The following is a 20,256-nucleotide window of genomic DNA, read 5'->3' on the forward strand; positions in this document are numbered from 1 at the left end:
GAATTGAGGGACTGAAATATAATCAGTGGTGATACATTTTAACCACATAAAACATTCTCTGCTTCTAAAGCCTCCGGTGTCTCTAGTAAGCAGTGCAACAGCAACAGCTCCTTGCTGCTGGACTCCAGAGACGGGGAAAATATTGGATCAGAATGGTAAGAAGCTTTTTACTTTTCACCAGATCTAGATTATTACTTAGAAAAGAATGTTTAAAAGATGATGATGAAATTAGTAGGGATCAGTATTTAAACCAAGAAAACAGTGTATAAGATACAGTGTCATTATCAATGTTTTGCTGGAAGAGATCAGCAAAGCAAGTTGGTGACAAATATCTTTGGCACTGAACATGTTGTGCTTATATAAAATCTTTTAAAACTGGGAAACTGCTGACTAGAATTTGATGTAAAATATCTGTGTACTTGTTTCATTGCAGAAGGACAGCTACATGGGCTTTTAAAATAATTTTGCATTAATAACCACTGACAGACTTTATATATACAAATATAAATAAACCTATGCTGATCGCTTATGCAGGCTGTATATTTATATGTTTTCTTATGTTGGGTTTTGGGGGTTTTGTTTTTTACAAAGAAGCAGAGATGCTCGGTACATACCTTTGACTTTTAGGGAGCTATGAAGTTTTTTATTTTGCTGGGTTTTCAATCCATGAAGACCTGTTAGTCACATCGTGTTTCTCTAGTGTAATTGTTTGGTAGGAAAAATAACCAGGGAAAACTTTTTAGGATAGTGATTTTATTCTTTGTAACAATTTAAATATTATGATCTAAATATTAAAACAATAGAAGTAGAATATAAAACACATAAATATAAAATCTGAAATTATTGTAAATTTATACTAATGCTATTAGTAGTTTAAACAATGCCTGAACATACAATAAAAATATTCTTATTAGCAGTTTTCTAGGTATTAAAGAATTGGAGGGGGGGATGCAAATCTTGGGAGTGTTTACTCCCAAGTCTCATTGTCAAGACTTCCGTGCCCCCCCCCCCCCCCCCCCCCCCCCCCCCCCCCACCTTGAAATATACATCAAGCCCAATCTCCTGTGTGGGAACTCAGCCATTCATTTTAAGTGTATACTAAGTCCAGGAATACATTGATTATGAAATTACAGTACATCAGGGTGAAAGGAAAACAAATTACTAAATAAGTCTGAAGAGTACTGAAATATGCTTACTTGACAGCCCAGCTGATGTGTGGGAAATTATTCTCTTTGTGATTCAAATGGAAGAAGAGATTTTTGAAAGAGCAACTATGGGAGTTTGAAAAGTGTACAGCAGATGTGAAACTATGTCTGACTTGGTATTTTTTATCTTTCTTGTGTATTTGTTGTTGCTCAGCAGTATGAAAATTAGAATGCAAGAACTAAAACTATCACTGAATGCTTTCTGATATTTTCCTTTTCTAAGTGGTTTCACTGAGTGGGAAGAAATAAAATATTGAAGTACAGTAGATAGTAAATCATGTTATCTTGGCCTATATATTCCAGGTTATGACTGTAAACACACTTTGATGTGTTAAAGATTTATGTTTTCCTTCTCAACATGCAGCATAGATTACAAAATCAATAATTGAATGGCAACCAGGCTGTAAGGTTCTTGGAAAGATGTTTAGTATGAATCTAAGCATGGTTGGTGTTGTTGTTGTTATTATTATTATTACTATTTTCTTGACAAAAATGCCCAGTGTTGAGTGTCCATTAAACACTACTCTGGTACTGAAGAGACTTCAATGTTTCTTGTCAGAAAAGAATGTGCTCATAGTTAGTAGTATCCTGTATCTAAATTTTGGTACAGGAAAACATTGGAGCTAGGAGATCTGGCTGCTTTTCCCTATTGTAAACACAGATATGCTTAACTAATAACATGGAGGTTATATCTATTTCCAGGTGTGTGATTCCTTTAGTTCCTGTATAAGTCACAAATATGCTTCACTAACAGCAAATTAAGGAAAACATTTCCTTCTAGAAACATAACATTCATGTACTGCCACATACTTGCTCTTGATAAAGTTTAAGCCAAAGTAAACTTGCATTGTGTCCTGCTTGACATGGATTAGTTAGGTAACTAGTGCAGGCAGTTCACAAGGGATCTATTTCTTTCCATTTGGATTGCCTGGGCAAGGGTCTTGCATGTTGGAGGAAAAAAAAGGGGGGGGGGGGGGGGGGGAGAAAAAAAGAAACCCCACCCCAAAGATGAACCCTTAGTAGTAATCAGCTATGTGATAAATGGCACAGCTAGTCCAAAGGGAACAGTCTCTTACTCACAATTTTAAAATGATACGATTTCTTTCAGAATGTAAATACTAAATGGTCTTAAAGAGGTCAGAATTGCAAGCTGTCAAATGCTTTAGATATCCAGGTTTAATTATTCAAAGTGTTTTTTCTAATAAGTCTAAGGAACAAAAGTAAAATTATGAAAAATGTACCAGCCTTACCTGAAAAATTAAAAAGTTGTAAACATGACTATTGCAGTGCTAAATTCTAATAAAGTAACATCTAGGATTAGTGCAAGAGATGGTGGGTACGGCAAAGTTTGGTTTAAGTGTCTTTCTGGTGCAAAATTTAACAAAGCTTACTCAACAATTGGATGCATGATTTATCCAAATGAATTTAGGTTAAATACTTTTTTTTTAATCCCAGTGACTAAATAGAAGTCTGATAATGTGCCTGAAAATGTAATCTTGTATTTAAAGAGGTATACTATAAATATGTAAGCGATGTAGTTTATATGTAATATAAAGTATGTTTAGGGAAAGGAAAAATAGCTTTGTATCTGCTATGAAGTTGATTCAAGACTTAGTAATATTCTCAGGTTTTACTGTTTTAGTTTTTGCTTTGTTCTCCTGCCAATCTTTTGGCAAAAAATAGTTTGTTCATTCAGAAGTAGTCATGCTGGCTCTCATAATACTACTGCTGAAAAAGTATTGAAGGATTTAGTCAGAAGAAATCTGATGCAGTACAGCTTTGGTGAAATCACAGGTTTTGTGTGTGTGTTTAGTACTAACTTATATGCCTCAACTAACTTTTGGAACAGTTTGGTTCAGGTGATGTATCATAGCTGTGTGACAGGCTGTTTACCACACCAGTAAGCCTGTGCACCATTCTAGAGTGAAGTACACTCTTGCATGCTCCATAAATATTGTTTGTGAAGGACAAAGATAACCACTTTGACCTTTAATTGAAATGTAATGCTGAAATATCTCCATATATATATGAGAGTTTATTCATAATGAAATAAGCTTGTGTTTTGAAATCTCAGCATCCATGTTTATGGAGCCTGAATACATTCAGTGAACAAAATGTGACAGCAAGCAAGGATTATACAAGGATTCCTAAACTGCAATAGTTTTTTGGTGGTGGTGGATTATTTTTTTTAAGCCATTTTCCTTTTGATTCATTATCAAAATACTCTGTAGATCAGGTTTTGCTCAGTGAAATCCATTGTTTAAACTATGCCATTACACTGGCAGTACAACTTAAAATGAGTTGCTTTCAGGAAGTTATAAATTATTTGCTGTGGTTTACATAATCTGTTAGCATGTCTGCCACATCTGTGTTCAAGACAGGGTTTTATTCCTTCATCCATGTGATATACAAAGAAACTATTAAAAAGAGATGCTTTTAGCATTAGTCTGTCCTTCTGGCTTTTATCCTGTCATGACATCAAAAATGAAGGTTGGGGAAAATGAAGGCAGGGAAAATGAAGGCAGGGAAAAAGGTCAGTCTGGTTTCTAGGTGAAATAATCAATGGGAGCAGCTTCCTGAGAAATAGAGCTAAAGTGAGAAGGTGGCTGGATAATATATATTTTTCTGCATCTGGTTAATGTTTGTATTGCAGCATTTGCAATGTTTTGAAATATCGGGACAAAATTCTGTTGCCCATGTATCTTATGACTCTCATAGCAATGTCATGTTTTGCTGCACGTAATTGTTCTTATACTTCATGACCATATTGAGAATACTGAAAACAATTAAAGTTGAGACTTACCGTGGACCTTTTACATAAAAATATTTGGAGAAGACAAAAGGGTACTGACAACTTTATATCTGCTTGATAGTGTGCAGATGTAAGAAGAACCAGTTATGGAGTTGTGCCCTGAAGGATGTTTCCAGTGCTTATATAAAGAGTGTGCTCCAGTCAGAACTGAGGCTGCATAATAAGTGGTGGTGGGAGATATGATACACAGTTTGGCTGGATTTCCAGGCTTGCTCCACTACATAGAGTGGTGATTGGAAGCTACCATACCTAAAGAAATTCTCTAGATCTTGCACTTGAGTTTTCAGTCTATTGTAAATCTGTTGTTAAGAACATTTAATTAAAATACGTTTTCCAATGTTGCTGTGTTGCCTGGGGATACAGCTGCATAGTCAGCCCTATTGTATCGTCCAATAATGAAGTGGACAACTCAGAGGTGAGTGCTGTCTGGAACTGTGCCAGAGGCTCCACTTCCCCTCTGCTTACCAAGATACACCTCAGGTATATGACTAAAGCTTTTGGATCCATGAAGATTTTGGAATGAGATTCACAGCAGAAGGTTGGCAACCTCTGGTGTAGATCCTTATTCAGTTGAAGAGGTGAAACCAGGTGTTGCAGCCTTTTCTCCCCTTATGTGATGGGATGTGGCTTTCATCACTTGACTTATGTGATAATTCTCCCTGTCACAGGATAGGAGGTGGTGTATGTATGTCAGGCTACCAGGCTAGAGGCTGCTGACATGTTCTTTCCTATGACTGGACATACACATATCCAGTAACAGGGAGAACTCTGTTTTGGCCATGTAATGGGTATTTATTTGGCCAGGTGATGATTGAGACTGGACATTCATTTGGGAAAAATGCCAAGAAGGAGGATGCTGTAGTACTACGCCTCTGATTTAACTTTTTCCCTGTCAATACTTTTAATAGTTTTTGTTGTGGTCCTTCCTGTTCAGAAAGGAAACATCTGTATAATGTAGTATAGTTTTTATCAGCATTAGTTCTGGAGAGAAAGTTTTGGAAAAATATATACTTGATTTGGCCCAAACACGCTGTCTGAGCCATTGGGTCTTGAGTAACCAAAGAGCTACTACTCTGCAGACCTCTGACTCATTCAGGTAAGAATGAAGGATCTTCCCTTGGCTCAAACTGGCCTGCAAAATTTATGTCAGAAAAAGAAATGTTTCTCATCTTTTTTTTTTTTTTTTTCCCCTTTTCATTGGAGAAATAGAAGGGACTAATTTTAGAGAGTGCTGAAAAATTCCACGGTGAAAAGGTCCTGTAAGTCAATTAAACTTTGTTAGGTTCTTTTCTGACTCTACTAAACTTGTTGTATGTACTACTGTTAATTTTCTTATTTTTCTCTTTGTAGGATTGTCAAAAGTGATAGGCATGTTAAAAAGAAACCTTTTTTTTGTCCTACTCTTCATTCCACTATTACAGAGAATCAATCACAAAAGCAGCACTTGCATTTAATAATTCTTCCACTACAGCACAGGTAGAGAGAAAATTGGTTTCCTTGCACATTCAAAGCATGAGAAAATGAGTTCTATGTGAGGGATGAATACAACGCACTAGGAATGCTGTAGGCAGAATATATTAAGGTCTCTACTAGCATCTGTTTGCTGCAGAGGTTGTCATGAAATGATGCTTGTAGTTAGCTGCTTCCTCTTTGTGCACTTGGGCTGGTCATGGACTGTATTTCCTCTGTCCCTCAGTGCTGGTGTGGTCCTGTAGCCGGCGAGTGATGAGGAGTTCCCTCATCTTTGACTGCGCCTCATGTATACCTTCTGTTTCAAGGTCATTCATGTGTTCATCATCCAAAGCTAATTGCTCAATTTGGGCTCCTAGGAAGTTGCAGAAGAGCTTGAAAGATTGAGTCCTGAAAGAATCTTCTGTCTTAGTGGTCCTGGTGGCTTTGATGGTTTTGGAGTTGACAGGTAATTGCTGTATTGCTAGGTTCTGAGAAAGGAGGCAATCATAATTTTGGGTTAAAAGTTTGTTGGAAGGAAAAAAAAAATACTAGGAAACTGTTATTGTGGATGTAGTTTTGGATGGATTGAGAACATGTGCTCTAAGGTGACAGCAGTTCATTCCTCTGATGCTGGCAATAACAGCCTTTGTAGTGTGTGCCATTGCACAAACCCATTGTTTGTGCTTTCCTTTGAAGAAAAAAAAAACAAAACACCTCCACAGGGTTAATATTTATAACTTTTACCAAATGTGTATTTAGGTATTTTACTTCATATAGGGAGAAGTACTGCAATCTAATAGGACACATGCATGTATAGTTAAGTGCTTGGAAAAAATAAATGAATCTAAGAGTATACCAGGATAAACATGAATCTTTCTACTGTATCAATTTCAGAACTCCTTGAAGCCATGGTAAATGCAAACAATCTAACTGAAGAAATTAGTTTTGATGCTGTGCATCATGAGAGAGAGCATGCAATTTTTTAACTGTGTTATAGAAAGAAGTTTATTATACAATACTTTAGAATTTATATGACTTTGTGTTACATTAATGTCTGTAGTCGGTTTTGGTTTGTTAGCATATCACAAGTCCTCAAAATGCTATACCTCTTTCATAAATTTACTAATGAAGTTGGCTTCCCTGTTGATTAGAGTCCCTTTTTCATAAAAGGAAATGTGAAAATATTTGTAGAAGAATCTGAAGGGTGAATAATGGCTAAAAGACTGCTAATTCATGTTGATGTAGAATGACCTTAATAGTCTTACCAGTTGTAGCAGCCTTATGGATTCTCTAGTGCAAGCTTATGGAAGTAGTGCGTTTGCTGTGGATCTTTTTAATGGTCCAAAACCAGTGAAATACTCACTCTGATCTGTGTCAGTGGTGGTGGGGAAGCACATATAATATATGCTTCCAGTCAATGATGGAGAGGGAGTAGGAGGATTTTTCATGAACAATATAATTAAATGCATGTATGTAAAAGATACCTGCAAGATGCTGCTTGAGAAAGTACTTCATAGAAATAGATAATTATAGGGAAAAAATGACTTCTCTGGAATGATAGCTCGTGTTTTTAATTTACCAGTGGTGTAGAGGTTTTCTGAGTAGATTGTTTCCTATTTGTAACACAGTATTTTTTCTAATGATTTTTGTGTCTTCAGAAAGGAATTTTAGATCAAAATTTTTATTGGGCATATTACACTGGAATTTTAATATGGAACTAATACAGGCCACTGCTGTAAAGGTTTGTTTCATAGTTTAAAAATTATTTGCTCTTGCAGAAGTATGGGAACTATGAAAACTTTCTAATGATATAGGTTCTCTTGTCTATTTACTACAATTTAAATTGTGTGCATGGTTTCCACTGTTGTGGATCATACCCATGTTTCTTTAAAGGTGTCCAGGAGAGGTGACGATATTAATTCACCTGCTGCTAAATACTGTCCTACTTAGAAAGTAATTCAGAAGTGACTCAGACATCAGAAATGAAAACAGAGTGAGTTGCTTAGGGCTAAATCTTGCAAGCGCTTACTACTGGGTATGGTGTGTTGTGACTTTCCTGGGATTAATCACATCCTAAACAGATGAAAAAATATTCCAGTTCCCCCACCTCCTCCCCACTACTCCTCCATTTTCTGCAGAAAGAAAAAGGCTTCAGTGGATTTTGTTTTAACTGTCTCCAAAGCTGTAGGCAGTGTGTGTGATAACATTTGTTTGCAAGAATGGACAGCTTAGATGCATCTGGAAGCTCTTGGTCAAAAATACACGTTGTGGGCTATGCTCTTAGTGTTGCCCAAAGAAGCCTTCAGCAGGAGGAGCTCAAGTCTCCTGAGGATGCTCGGTGCATTGGCCCTCAGCTAGGAGCTCTGACGGGAGGGCCAGGGCCAAGGTTGGTGCTCACTGCCCTGCTCCTGCCTGTGCCCACTGCTGGTGAATATTTTGCTTCGCTAAGAGGCTGCTGTGTAACGTTTTGCTTCCAGGCCTGATTGAAGAAGTGCAGTGGAAAGTATATGGTGAAAATGAATTGGCACAGCAGTTTACCTTTGGGGAGGATTCACCGAAGCTATCAAATAACTTTCCTCAACTATTATTTAAAAAACAAAACTCAGTGCAATCCATGTCATTGTAACTGAAAAATGGGAGTTAACCGATTGTTCTCTGTTTTAAAGACAGGCTCTTTCCAGTTTGCTTTCCTGCAAACTTTGCTACTGAGTAAGAATTATGTCAGGGTATTGCAACTGTCTGCGCTATACTGAAATGTCATAGTAACTGGAGTTGAGTGTTCTTGCCAGTTCTGCTTTACCTTTTGGTATTAAGTGTTGCACAAAAAACAAAGCAGAGATTTTGACCTAGACTGCATCTTAGCAATAGGGGGAAGGATGGTGCATTCAGTCAGCGTTAATTTCAAAGAGAAATCCTGACCAAAACCATGAAGCTGAATTTCTGTCAGGTATACGAGGTTTCATAACCTAAACCTATATAACTGTCTGACTTTAAAAAAAGTAGGTGCTGTTGGTTTTAATGGTCAAAGTGAGACCCACAGCTGAATATGGTGAACTTGCAGAATCTAGATATGGAGATCCTATCCTGAGCTTACATAGGTCTCTTGTATTTTCAGTAGTGGCATGTGTATTTTCTGCTGAATCTCTGATCTCAGACTATGTTGTGTAAATGTGTATGTATTTTTTTTTTTTTTAAATCAAAAGCATAATTTCTGAATGGACAGTGTAGTCTAGCGAAATGGATGCAGAACATAGAAGAATGAGCTTAGTTTAAGATTTTTACTACCTTTAGGGCCTGACACTCACTAGGCTGCAGTGAGAAGCATATTATTTATTGTGTCATAAACACTCTTCTGTCTTAAATTCTAAAATAGTTGTTTCCTGGAGGAGGCTTGGAATATAAACCGGTGTACCTGACAGTTAATTAAAATTCAGTGTTGTTTGTTCTTGCTTAAATTAGTGAAGAAAAGCTTCTAGGAAACACCATAGAGAATAACATTCTGAAGATTTCAAATTATTTTGAAAGATGAGAATTCCCATGACTCAATTCCTTAAAGAGTTGAAACATAATTCAGATGCTTCTTTACCACCTGTCATGTTTTTTTTTTCATTTTTAGAGCGAGTATTTTCTCTCTCTCATAAATAAATAAAAGGAGTGTACTGCAGAGAGAACCTCTTATTTCCTTTTTTACCCAGCAGGTTGTTTTCTGAATCCTAGTTAGTGAACTACATGCACATACTACTTCTATTGTAACGTTGTAACCCACCTGGACAAATGCATACCTAGTGGGAGTCCAATCGTTTCATTAAGTTACACCAGGAATTGGCTGGTATTGTTGTATAAACCAGAGAAAAGCATGTGTAATTGGTTTTGTTTGTAATCTGAAATCACTGATTAGCCAGTTAATACCATTTTCTTTCCCACGCACACAGCCTCCCACACAGAAATATGCAAAAAAAATAGTATAAAAATAAGTTTCAAGCTATGACAATTAGGTCTCCAGATGTCTGATTCCTTGGTTTAGAAAAACGCACAAGAGCTTATCTATTCCTGAAATAAAAATGATTTAGATAGTCCAAAACCTCTTTCATGATTGCCCATCTGCCAGGGTGTGCATTTCATTTTTCATGTGGTAAATAAAATTTCTAAGTAATTCTTTGAATCATCGCTGCACAGCTCATTACAGAGATCTCATGCTTGCTGATACTGACAAACAGAAGGCAAAAGGACTGGCAAAGCATGCGGAGCACCCAGACGAGGCTTGCAAGACAGGAAGTCCATCGTGGAAAGGGGAATTTATGGATTTATGCAGGGTATTAACCACTTCACCTATGTTATTTCCCTGTTGCCCCTTTCAAGAAATGCAGATACAGACTGAGGGGGATGGGAAAGGCAATTTTCCAAGCTTTCTTGTTGGGTTTGTGCCATAATTTCCCTCTAAGTCAGGCACTTGGATTTTAAGCTGTCCTTTCATGGTATGTACTCTAGTACAGCAGACTGAATTCATACCTGGGTTTAGGTAGGCAGACATCTCTAGTCTTAATGCTTAAATTTAGAGTCTTACCTTGTTCAGATTTTTGAAAGGTCGCTTCTGTTTGAGTCTGACAGGTTGTGGGTGCTGACACATTGGCAAATCAAGCCCTTTCTATACTTTATACTGAAGTCACAACTGAAAAAGAGGAATCTTACTGACTTATGTTCCCAAAACTGTGGACTGACTCTTGCATCCTTTGCTAGAGGTACGGTTAATCAAAACAGCTGCAGCTCAGAACACCTGGAAGCTGTGCATCTCTTAAATGTCTAAACGTAAATTTAAGAATCTAATTTTAAGCAGGCAGATTTGATCATTTTGCCCTTGGTTACCCAGGAAACCAGTTAATTACTATGCATTTGCTTCAGCACTCTGCATGCAGCTTTTAAAACATTTTATTATAATTTTTCTTTTATTTTGTCTTAAGCTAGTGTTTGTAGAAAGGGCTGGCTTGACAGCTCTGGCAAATGAAATAGTCTGCCTGCCCACGGAATATGTGCTCCCTAGACAGTGGCAGTCCAAACTTCCTCATGCTGTTTTGTCAGTGTGCTACAACTTTTCTTGGGGGGTGTGGAGAGGGGAAGAGTTGGAGGAGGAGGTAGGTTCCTTGTACCATCAAGTCTTTGCTACCAAAACATGTAAGCATTGTCAGGAAAAATGACCTGTATTTTCCTTCCAGCATAGAAAACAGCGCAGCTAAAAGTTGGATGAACTCAAGCTCTGGAAACCTATATCCAGTCTGCAAACCATCGCCGAGATCACAACCTTGATCCTGCTGCTATGTTGCAGTTGGCACTGGTGACAGATGATCTCATGAACTAAGTAGAGTTTTCCTTGCTCAGTGCTGAGGCAAAGGCAAAAGGATTTTCAAAAAGTTCTGGTGCTGAAGTCTTCGGCAAAAAGTCCTGGGATGATATTTGCAAATTAGAGGTGGAAGTGGGAAATCTGGGAATTTACTCTAAAATTATAAAATTGCAGCCTGTTTTGCTTCACTTTCCACATGCTCATCAGAGTATGCACAGTTTATTACCTCAGTTTGTCTTGGTGATGGCTTTTGTTGAGATAGATGTATAATACGAATCCTGATAGCTACAAATCACCTAGCACTCGTAGAAAAATCATCCAGGAAGCAGTCAGTCTTTTCAACAAAGGATTGTGTATTTGCTTTCCAGGGGGTTTACAGGCCTTCTGGTTCAGTTAGTAGGCTAAAAATCATGGAAGATCACTGACAGAATCATACTGCTGTTCTTTAATGATCACTGTGAATTAACAAATATTTCAACAAAAATAACAAGGCAATAAGAATGGAGCATATCCATGACATCTTTTAATTTCACAAATCTTTGCTCTATTATGACTAAAATTGAGATATAGAAGGAACGTTCACATCCCCCAACTTCAAGCATCTGGCTTAAATAGCTACAATGCTTCATAATTACTGTTGTTCTGTGCAGCTTCTGCAGTTATGAGAGAGGTTATCCAGGAAGTTGTCAAGACCATCTCTATGCAAGCTGTGCTTCTAAGGCAGCTTAAATGATCCAGTCCAGGCTGCATATTGCTGCCCTGCCTCAGGCCATGCAGCCCCATCCTTTTCCTCCAGTCAGTGCCATCACTTGTAATGAATCGGTTCCAGGAGCTGCTTGCTTGAAAACTAACCAAGAGTTTTGGACCTTTGGGGTGGAAGACATTGTCTACCGCAGGGGAGAGTTTTGCAGACTTTGATTTGGCAAGGAATCTGTGATTTGGCTCGTAAAGGCAAGAGTATTGCTAAGCGTAAGCGAAAATGACAGTATGTTAAGACTGTGAGAGCACAAAAGAAAATACTGGAATTTACTCTCTGGTCATGAAAGTCACTCGAGGGACTCTTGTTCTTTGAATGCTGTTTTGAATTACCGAATCATTTTTCATAGCTTTTTCTATCAGGTTATACTTTCAAGCTCATCACTTAAGGTCTGAGAAAGAGATGTAAATTCTACTGGTTTTCCTCCTGCAGACTGTGTAATACAAAGATGCTTACATTACTGGTGCTCTAAACTTATGAACCTTTTCAGCATCTAAATTCAAGATTCATTGCTGCTTTTAATGTTACTCTAAGAAATTCATGGTGCATTAATGTAACTCTGATCGTGCTGTCAGCATTGGTCTCGTACATGTTGCATCTTCTTTAAATGAAGAGAAGCAGGGAGAGTGCATAGGAGAAAATGGAAAACATCTCACTCATCATCTGAATTAGAATATATTCTTCCTACCTGAAGAATCAATATTTTAGAAGGCAAGGAGCACTATGTTTTGCTGTCTTGATGCCTATTAGGGGTCCTTAAGTTTTAGAAGCCAGTAATCCAGAAGAGAATTCCGTAGTGGATTTGCATTTGTAGGTGTAAGGAACGTGGGTCTGTTACAGAGATGTTAGAATGTATTTATAAATTAGGATTGAGATCCTGCTTCATAACACTGTAAAAAATTTTCATTTTTGAAACCTAGTGAACCTTATTTTACTGGTGTCAACTGATTTTTAATTTTAAAAGATTTTTTTTTTTTTCTGTTTGAATAACTTAATTTTTTATGTAGCTGGTTCTGTGGTCCTAGGATCATGGCCTGGTAAACTCTGAATTATTCACAGAATTGATGTAGATCGTGTATTTTTACTGTTGGGTGGTTTGCCCACTGCAAATACCCCTCAAACCTGAATAAGGAAGAAAGAGACGAGATTTAGAGAATGTGAGTGCTGTCAAATTGCAGAAGAGACTAGATTCTTGTTTACTCTGTTGAGATTGGCCAAAGAAATAGCCAGAAATTGCCCAGCTGCAATGGATTGCCTGTATTTGTTTCTCCTCTGTGTTGGGCAACCACAGACAGACACATAAGATGGTGATGACAGTTATCTTCCTTATGTGTTTTGTTTGTTGCTAATTCTATTTAGTAGAAAACTTTATCAGTTACAGCCTTGTCAAGTTTCCAGTGGGACTAGCAGAACTTTTTTCATTCACTTTAATGATACCAACATAGTGAATTTTGTGCCAGTTCCATTAAATTCAGTGGATCTTGCTTCACTCACTGACACTGTGTATGATTTGTCCTATTTACTGAGAGTCATACAAATCTTTTGTAATTATACCAACTCAGCGAGCTTGAAACCTATTCTTTTTACTTTTTTTTTTCAGTGGTGATGAGTAGCTCTACCTTTTGTTATAATCAGAGTCTATTCAAAACAAGCAAAAACCAACTTAGTAAAATGTGTGTTAAAGTCAAAATAGAGATAATTCTAAGGACTAGACTTCTCAGGTGGCTGTGAGGTACTACCAGAATTAATTTATCTTCCATTATTATTTGGCAAAGAGGAGCAGGCTATATAGCCAAAGTGCACAGTACCTTTGTGTATGCAGTTATGGAGACTCATTTGCATTGCTGCTTGTGTTTATATGAAATATATACATATGAAATCACATAAATCCGTAGATATAAGAGCTGTTCTTATGCTAGACAAGCACTACTTTTTCTCGATAAGCTTGATTCTTAAGATAAAAAGCAAGTAGAAAAGCAAACTACGGTCTTCATGAATCTAATGTACTTGCTGTCTGGAAGCTGTGCTTTGACACAGAACATGTGGCAGTGTGTGGGACTGGGGAGCTGCGAGGTCTCGTATGATAATAAAGTGTATGCCTCTGAAGGCTAGGACTAATACATTACTAGATGGGTTTAGATTGATAGCATTACTTTTTTTTGATAGATTGAATCAGATGTTGTTTGCACCACAACAGACAGTGTTAATACTAGCTTTATTTTTTAACATTGGAGCCAGTTTTCTGAATTGATGTTAGTGCTGTTTATATGTAGCTATTGCTGTTGTTCTTACTGAGGTCATTAATTTTAATAAACCCAAGCAACACAAGTAGGTTATTACTGTCATAAATCCAAGTACAAATGGCCTTAAATTTTTAAAGATTTATGTAAAGGAGTGTCTCAGTCTTCCTCCTCTTCCTGTGCCATGAATAAAATTTACTAAACAGCCCAAAGGTTTAAATTTTTTCAAGTAATACATCTCCTTTGTAATGGTGACTAGATAAACCTGACACATGAATGTTAATCTTCACTCTACAGTGATGTGCAAGAAGAAAGAAACCTTGAAAAAGTCCTTCAGAATAGATACTCCAATGCAAGTCTCCTGGACGGTGACAGTTCAGGCTCTTAAAAAGCCTAACAGGTTACTACACATACACACTCTGAAATTATGGTAGATGTAAGGTAGATCAACAAAACATGCAATTTATTGCGATCTAAGGGCATACAAATAGCGTGACTTCATTGATGTGTTTTAAGTTAAATAGCTACAGAATCAAAGTATGGTCATTCTTTGCTTAAAATATTAGGACAGCTTATATGCAATCACTCAGAAGTGACAACTCTGGGTCCCTAAGCGGGAGCAGCTGAGACCCCTCTGTCACCGGTGACAGCCCGTGTGCAACGCAGTAACCGCCTTGTGTCTGCAAGGCATGCCCCTAAAAATTGCGATCAGTGAGGTTGTCCTTTGGTGCAGATTTTGAGGGATCAACAACTGCAATAAAATTCTTTTCCTCCTCCTTCTCCAGAAATGTATTTGCCTGGCTGTGGGAGGTGCAGGCTGCTTTGTGCAGTGGGCACCATTGGCCAGGCTGCCGTGTGGACCAGGGGCTCTCCTGGGGAACAGGGTCCAGTAGGAGTGGGGGCTCCCCCTGGGGACTGCCAGGGCAGGGCCTGGTGGCCAGGGCCTGTCCCACCACCCCAGCCAGGAAGGAGAGCAGCTGGGGGGCAGCCTTGGTGCTAGACATTGAGCCACAGGTGGCCCACGCTCAGCAGGCCCAGGGCAGGGCAGGGCTGTGGGGAGCTGGAGACCGGCCCTGCTGTGGCACCACTGGGGCAGGGACTGACGTCCCCAGGAGCTGACATGGTATCCTGAGCCATGGGCAGGCGCGGGGAGCCGCGGGGGCCCGACCAGGACCTGTAAGGCCTGTGGGTGCCCACAGGGCCCTGCTACCACCTGTGCTATATGGGTGTTTCCGTAGTGCTGTGTGTACTGTCATCTGTTATGTCCATTGAAGCTGTTGAACTCAAAAGAAAATACAAGTGATGGACATTCAATATTGGTATTTTGTCTTATAAGTGAATATGTTACTACTGTTGAGCAGGCAGTGTGTCTTACAACAATAATGCCCTGAAATACAGTCCTGGAGTGTTTAGCCAGAGTTGTTCTCCAAGAAAGGCGTACCAAGAACATGAGAGAAGCTGTACTGTTCAGGCTGAACATCCAGCCAGCCTGGTGTCCTGTCTCTGACAGGAGCCTGTCAAAGAGGGAAGAAAATAGACCCAATCATTGTCATCTCCAGTTACTGGAGTTGGTATCTTTGTCTTTACTAGCTCCCAGGGCTTTTCTCCATTCATGAAGAAAACCCAAAGAAGTCCATTTTCAAATCTAGGTAAACTTCTAGCATCTATGGTGCCCCATGGCAAGGGGTTCTACAGCTTAACAATGCCTTGTGTGGAAGAGTACCCTTCTCTGTTCATTTTGAACTTGCCAACATAATTAATTTAATGCCCTCTAATGTTTTTATTGGAAGAGACAGTGAATAACTGTTTCTTAGTCATCTTTTCCATGCCGCTAACAAATTTATAGTTCTGTCACATTCCTCCCTTAGTCATATCTTTTTCCAAGCTGAAGACTACCAGTTTATTTAATCTTTCTTTATACAGAAACATTCTAGACTTTGATTGTCCTTTTTCCCTTTTTCCATACCTCTTCCAGTTGTTCTGTGATTTTTGAAATGAGTGGACCAGAACTGCATGTGACTTTCAGGTTGTGGGTACACAAATGTATAAAAATTCACAATGTGAAGAAATTTTCTTTGGCGTTCTGTTCCCTTTCTAGAAACTCAGCTTGCCTCTTTGACCTCCAGACACTAAGTTGATGTTTCCATAAGGTTGCGTACTATAACTATGGTCTTGTTCATAGATGGTAATACTCAGTTTAAAAATAATTTTGAGGCAAATAAAGTCAGAAATGTCATATGCACTTTTGTGCACGATGTTATATGCAGCTATATAATTTTCTGGTACCATCCAGTCACTCAGCATCAGTAGGTCCTACTGCCATTTCTTGCCTTTGGCTGCCTTCTTTACTAATCTGTGACTAACTTTGTGTCATCAGCTAACTGTCTGCCCACTAGGATAAATTTTGTCACGTAACTAAGAAAATGAACAATGAAGGCAGTAATGAATGTTTATTGAAAGTGCACTTGCTAAGGTTGGGGGAGGAAATCTTAACTTTAGTAAATTGCTACTGTATTAGATTCTTCAATGATGCACTGATGTGATTTTACAGATTATTTCTGATATTTTTTTAAAAGATAAGAGGGATATAGAAATGGTTTTAGCTGAGTACCACTTTTTTAATGTTTAGCTTAACAGTGCTTTTGTTAGCTTACAATCTTCAGAACTCCCTGAATTAAAAAAAATTTTCTTCTTCTCTTAACAAACTCCCCAAATCTGTGTGCATTTTTTGACTGAGATTAAGAATAGAAATTATAACGTTTGGAGGGGTTGGGGCCAGGAGGCTAAAATGAAAGAGGGAATTCCTCCATGGTCCTGGTATGCTAAGTCTCTATGCTATCTACGTATATCTGCAATGCATTTATTAACTAAGTCTACCTGAAATACTAATTAATAAAATTCAAATGTGAGTGGTGGTTTAAGACAACTCTTACAGCAGAGGGAGGACTCAGTGTAGCATTCAAAGAGGAGGTAAAACTCTTTGTACCTTCATAAACAAAGCCAGGGAAAAATACTTCAAGTAGAAGAAGGGAGGGAGGTCTTCCTGGCAGTCAGCAAGTAGTGTTTTAATATTGGACTGGTATTTTGCAATGAAGTGTCACAGTTGCATAGATTTTTATATGGTATTATAGGTGGAATAAGTCATAATAAAAGCCATAGTAAGCTATTTGCTATGGTCATGGGCTGGGACAAGCTGAAACTATTGAAAGTTTCCAAGCGCGTATTGAAAATGAAGACAATTTAAAATGGTAGATGGAAATTGCTTCTGGTGCTCCTTCTGTTTTTGGCACCCTCCCATATTCTCAGGGGACTTTGATGTTGTTTTCTGACACTTCTGACAGCAGTCAAAAGATTATTTTTTTTTTTTTTTTTTAGAACATACTGAAGCCTCCCTGGCTTTTTGAGTGAAGGTGTTGGGGCATGCTACAAAGTCTAAATGCATCTTTGTTCTCCAGTGCAAAGACATCTTTTCAAAGATGAGACAGGGAACTTGCTGAAATTGAGGGAAAATCAGTGAGTGGTAGCAAAAAGATAATATTACTGCAGAAGAAAAAGCAAAATATACTGCTGTTGCTATATGAAAAGATTGTTTTTTATTCCTTGGGTATACCAGACACTTAGATGATAAAGGGGGGGAAAAAGATAAAAGGAATTTGAGCATGGCTTCATTATGGAAGGGGTTTCTGAATATCAGATGCACCATGACAGGATTTTTTTCTTCATTATGCTCTCTGTTCCAACATTAAGGCCACGGAGGGTGAGTGCAAGTACTGTAGTTACTGTGATAATGCTGGAGCACTCACCCTGGGTGGTGTTATGGATGCAAACCTGACTCTTCAGGTCTTTTGCTAGATTTGCCTGTGAGTCAGTGTATCATTTTCAGGATAATTCAGCATCAAATACCAGTAATATTTTTGTGGTATTTGTCTCTTCACATTTCTAAAACTAGTTCTTTAAATTCCTCTGTCTTATCACTCTATTTGGAGAGCTCTCTATTTGGAGAGCTCCAACTTTAGTCTTACTTTTCTGTCCTCCTTCATCTGATAGACCGGCCTCATTCTAGTCCATAGAGCTTTCTTCTGTCAGAGAGGCTGAAACGGGCAGTTTGGATCCTGTAATATTACATTAACAGAACCACATTCCTGATTTTTCTGGCTGTGCATGTACCTTGGAGAAATAATAAAGATTTTTAAAAAATTTTCTTAGCAGCACTGGCTGTTACAGACAGCCCACTGTCTGCCAACTCAGTTTTAATCACCTTGTACAATATGCCAAGATTGCTGTTGAGAAAAGTGGCCTTAAACAACTTCTGCAATCTCATTACCCTCAGCTGCATTTGGAATGCCATCTAGTGAGCATTAATTCATTTTGATGGCATTGGTGTTGCCCTGTAGCCATTCCAGCTCTTAGAATAACGATGGGGCAGGGCCATTCCCTTTCCCTGTCTTGCCACAGCAGAGCGGCCTCGTTTGCCTACACATTAGGTACCCTCCTTGAAGTAGCTCTGCTAGCTTTATGGCAGCCCAGCTGAAGGATGACAGCAAGGCTGGAGAGAAGAGGAGATAGGGCTTGCTTTTCAAAAAGGATACCATCCAAACCATTAGTTTACAACATTTTAAACAACTGTTAGATCACATGTTGTGTTCTGCCCTGTGCTTATCTAAGGTAAAATAAGTAGAAGATGACAGCAAAATTTTTCAAACTGTTTTTTGGGTTTGCCTTTTTTTTTTTTTTTTTTTAACCTTCAGATAATTAATTCTTTCTCTCAAACTTGTTGTAGATCTTCATTTCAGTCAAGAAGTTTGCCTGGGTACTTTCTTTCAGCTTTCTACAGCAAGAGTTGTGATTGTCTAGCAGAGAACAGAGCATTGGAAAATTCTTGCATTGAGCCAAAAAACTTGAGATGCTTTTTGTCAAATTTACAGCCTCTGAGCCCATTCTTATACAGTAAAGAGATAAATTGCTGAATTTGCCATCTACAAAGTAATCTGCACAGCTACAAAACATCAGAAAGGGAACATATTAATTTCTGCAGATACAGCAAATAGATTCAATGTCCTTGGAGGGGTCTCTGGATAAGCACAAGCATATTTATTGAATTTATAAATTGCTAGGTAATTTCCTTCAGTTTGAACTGTCATGGCATAGATGGAAACTAATAATTCTTTTCCTCTCATGTTTAAAACCATAGTTTTTATGCTTATCAGGCAAAACTGTTGAGATATTATAATAATTTTTTGCAAAGTATCTCAGTTTATTACAAAATTATTAGTATGTAGTTGAGATAGCAAGCTTAATTAGTTTCCAGTATACCCATTGTTTTTTTTACTATAAGAACTAAGCTGAAAGACATGCAAGAAACAGATATATCAGAATGACATGTATTTAAACATTTTCATCTTTACTAAATAATTTTGTAGAAATTGTTAGCCATGGGGGAGCTAAGAAGAACATGGGCCAAATTCTGTTTGTGTTTCTATTAGCGCAAATTTTGAAGAAAGTCAGTGAACTTAGGTTATTTTAGCAGTATGTATATGATAATAGAATACAGTTGCAAACAGAAAAAGAAGTTACTGTCATGCTTTATTGTTCAGGTTTTTCACTTTTTCTCAGTAAAAAGCTCAGCAGCTGAGCACAAAGCTAATTTTTAGAAACAAATCCAGCCTTGCGGTCCTAGCAGACAAAGTGAGATGTCTTGCCATTTGGTGTGTCTCCTAAAGGAGCATAATTTTCATAAGAGGGACAAAATCTAGTACTGTTGCATGTTGTGGAAGGGCCTTTAGAGAATGGCACAGAAGAAAGGGACAAAGAAAATTATAAATCTGTCAAAAAGCCTTAGCAACAAAGGAAAATCAAAATGCCATCTTTTCTTGGTAATATGTAATAGGGTAATATGTGAATATTTAATAAGGTGCCAGATGCTTTGAATAATCTATTAAATTTTGATCAAGACTTTTGTATTCAAAGTATAAATCAAGCTGGTAACTTTATACCATATCTGATAGTGTTTCTTTATATATTTAGCATAATCTCAAAATGAGATCAAGAGGTTTGTCTAGCAGAGAACATGTTAAACAGGAGAGTGCTTGAGCTATGAGGTTGCTACCTGGCTGTACCTCCTGAACATGGCAAAATGAATGTGGTAGGTTATAGCCACAGTTTTATGTGCTTGGCAAAATCTGAATTTGAGCTCAGTGAAGTGGATGAGTTTTGGTTTAAGCACGTATCTAATTATGCCTTTAGGTCCATAGGGAACTGGATTTTTCATAGCCAGACAGAATGAACTGAAGAAAAGGCAAAGGTTTTAAACAATGAAGTGCATATTGTCCCTGAAAAAGGTTGTTTTGAATGAGTGACTTTTATGTGATTATAGTCTGCATTTTAACACCCATTGAAAGAGAAAGTTTTATGATTTGAAAGAAATTTATCACATTTTTATTCAAAGTGGATTTTTG

The 20,256-nt window shown here is 38.0% G+C and overlaps 1 protein-coding gene across 1 annotated transcript in view; it reads left to right on the plus strand.

The window, feature by feature from the left end:
* Positions 1-20,256, plus strand: part of PLD5 (phospholipase D family member 5) — a 189,583-nt gene that overhangs the window by 39,990 nt on the left and 129,337 nt on the right. The window contains 2 exon segments of the mRNA XM_050893661.1: positions 71-124; positions 126-155. Coding sequence (XP_050749618.1) covers positions 71-124; positions 126-155 — 84 coding nt within the window.

This window comes from Gymnogyps californianus, chromosome 3 (genome assembly GCF_018139145.2).
Source record: "Gymnogyps californianus isolate 813 chromosome 3, ASM1813914v2, whole genome shotgun sequence".
Lineage (NCBI taxonomy): Eukaryota > Metazoa > Chordata > Aves > Accipitriformes > Cathartidae > Gymnogyps > Gymnogyps californianus.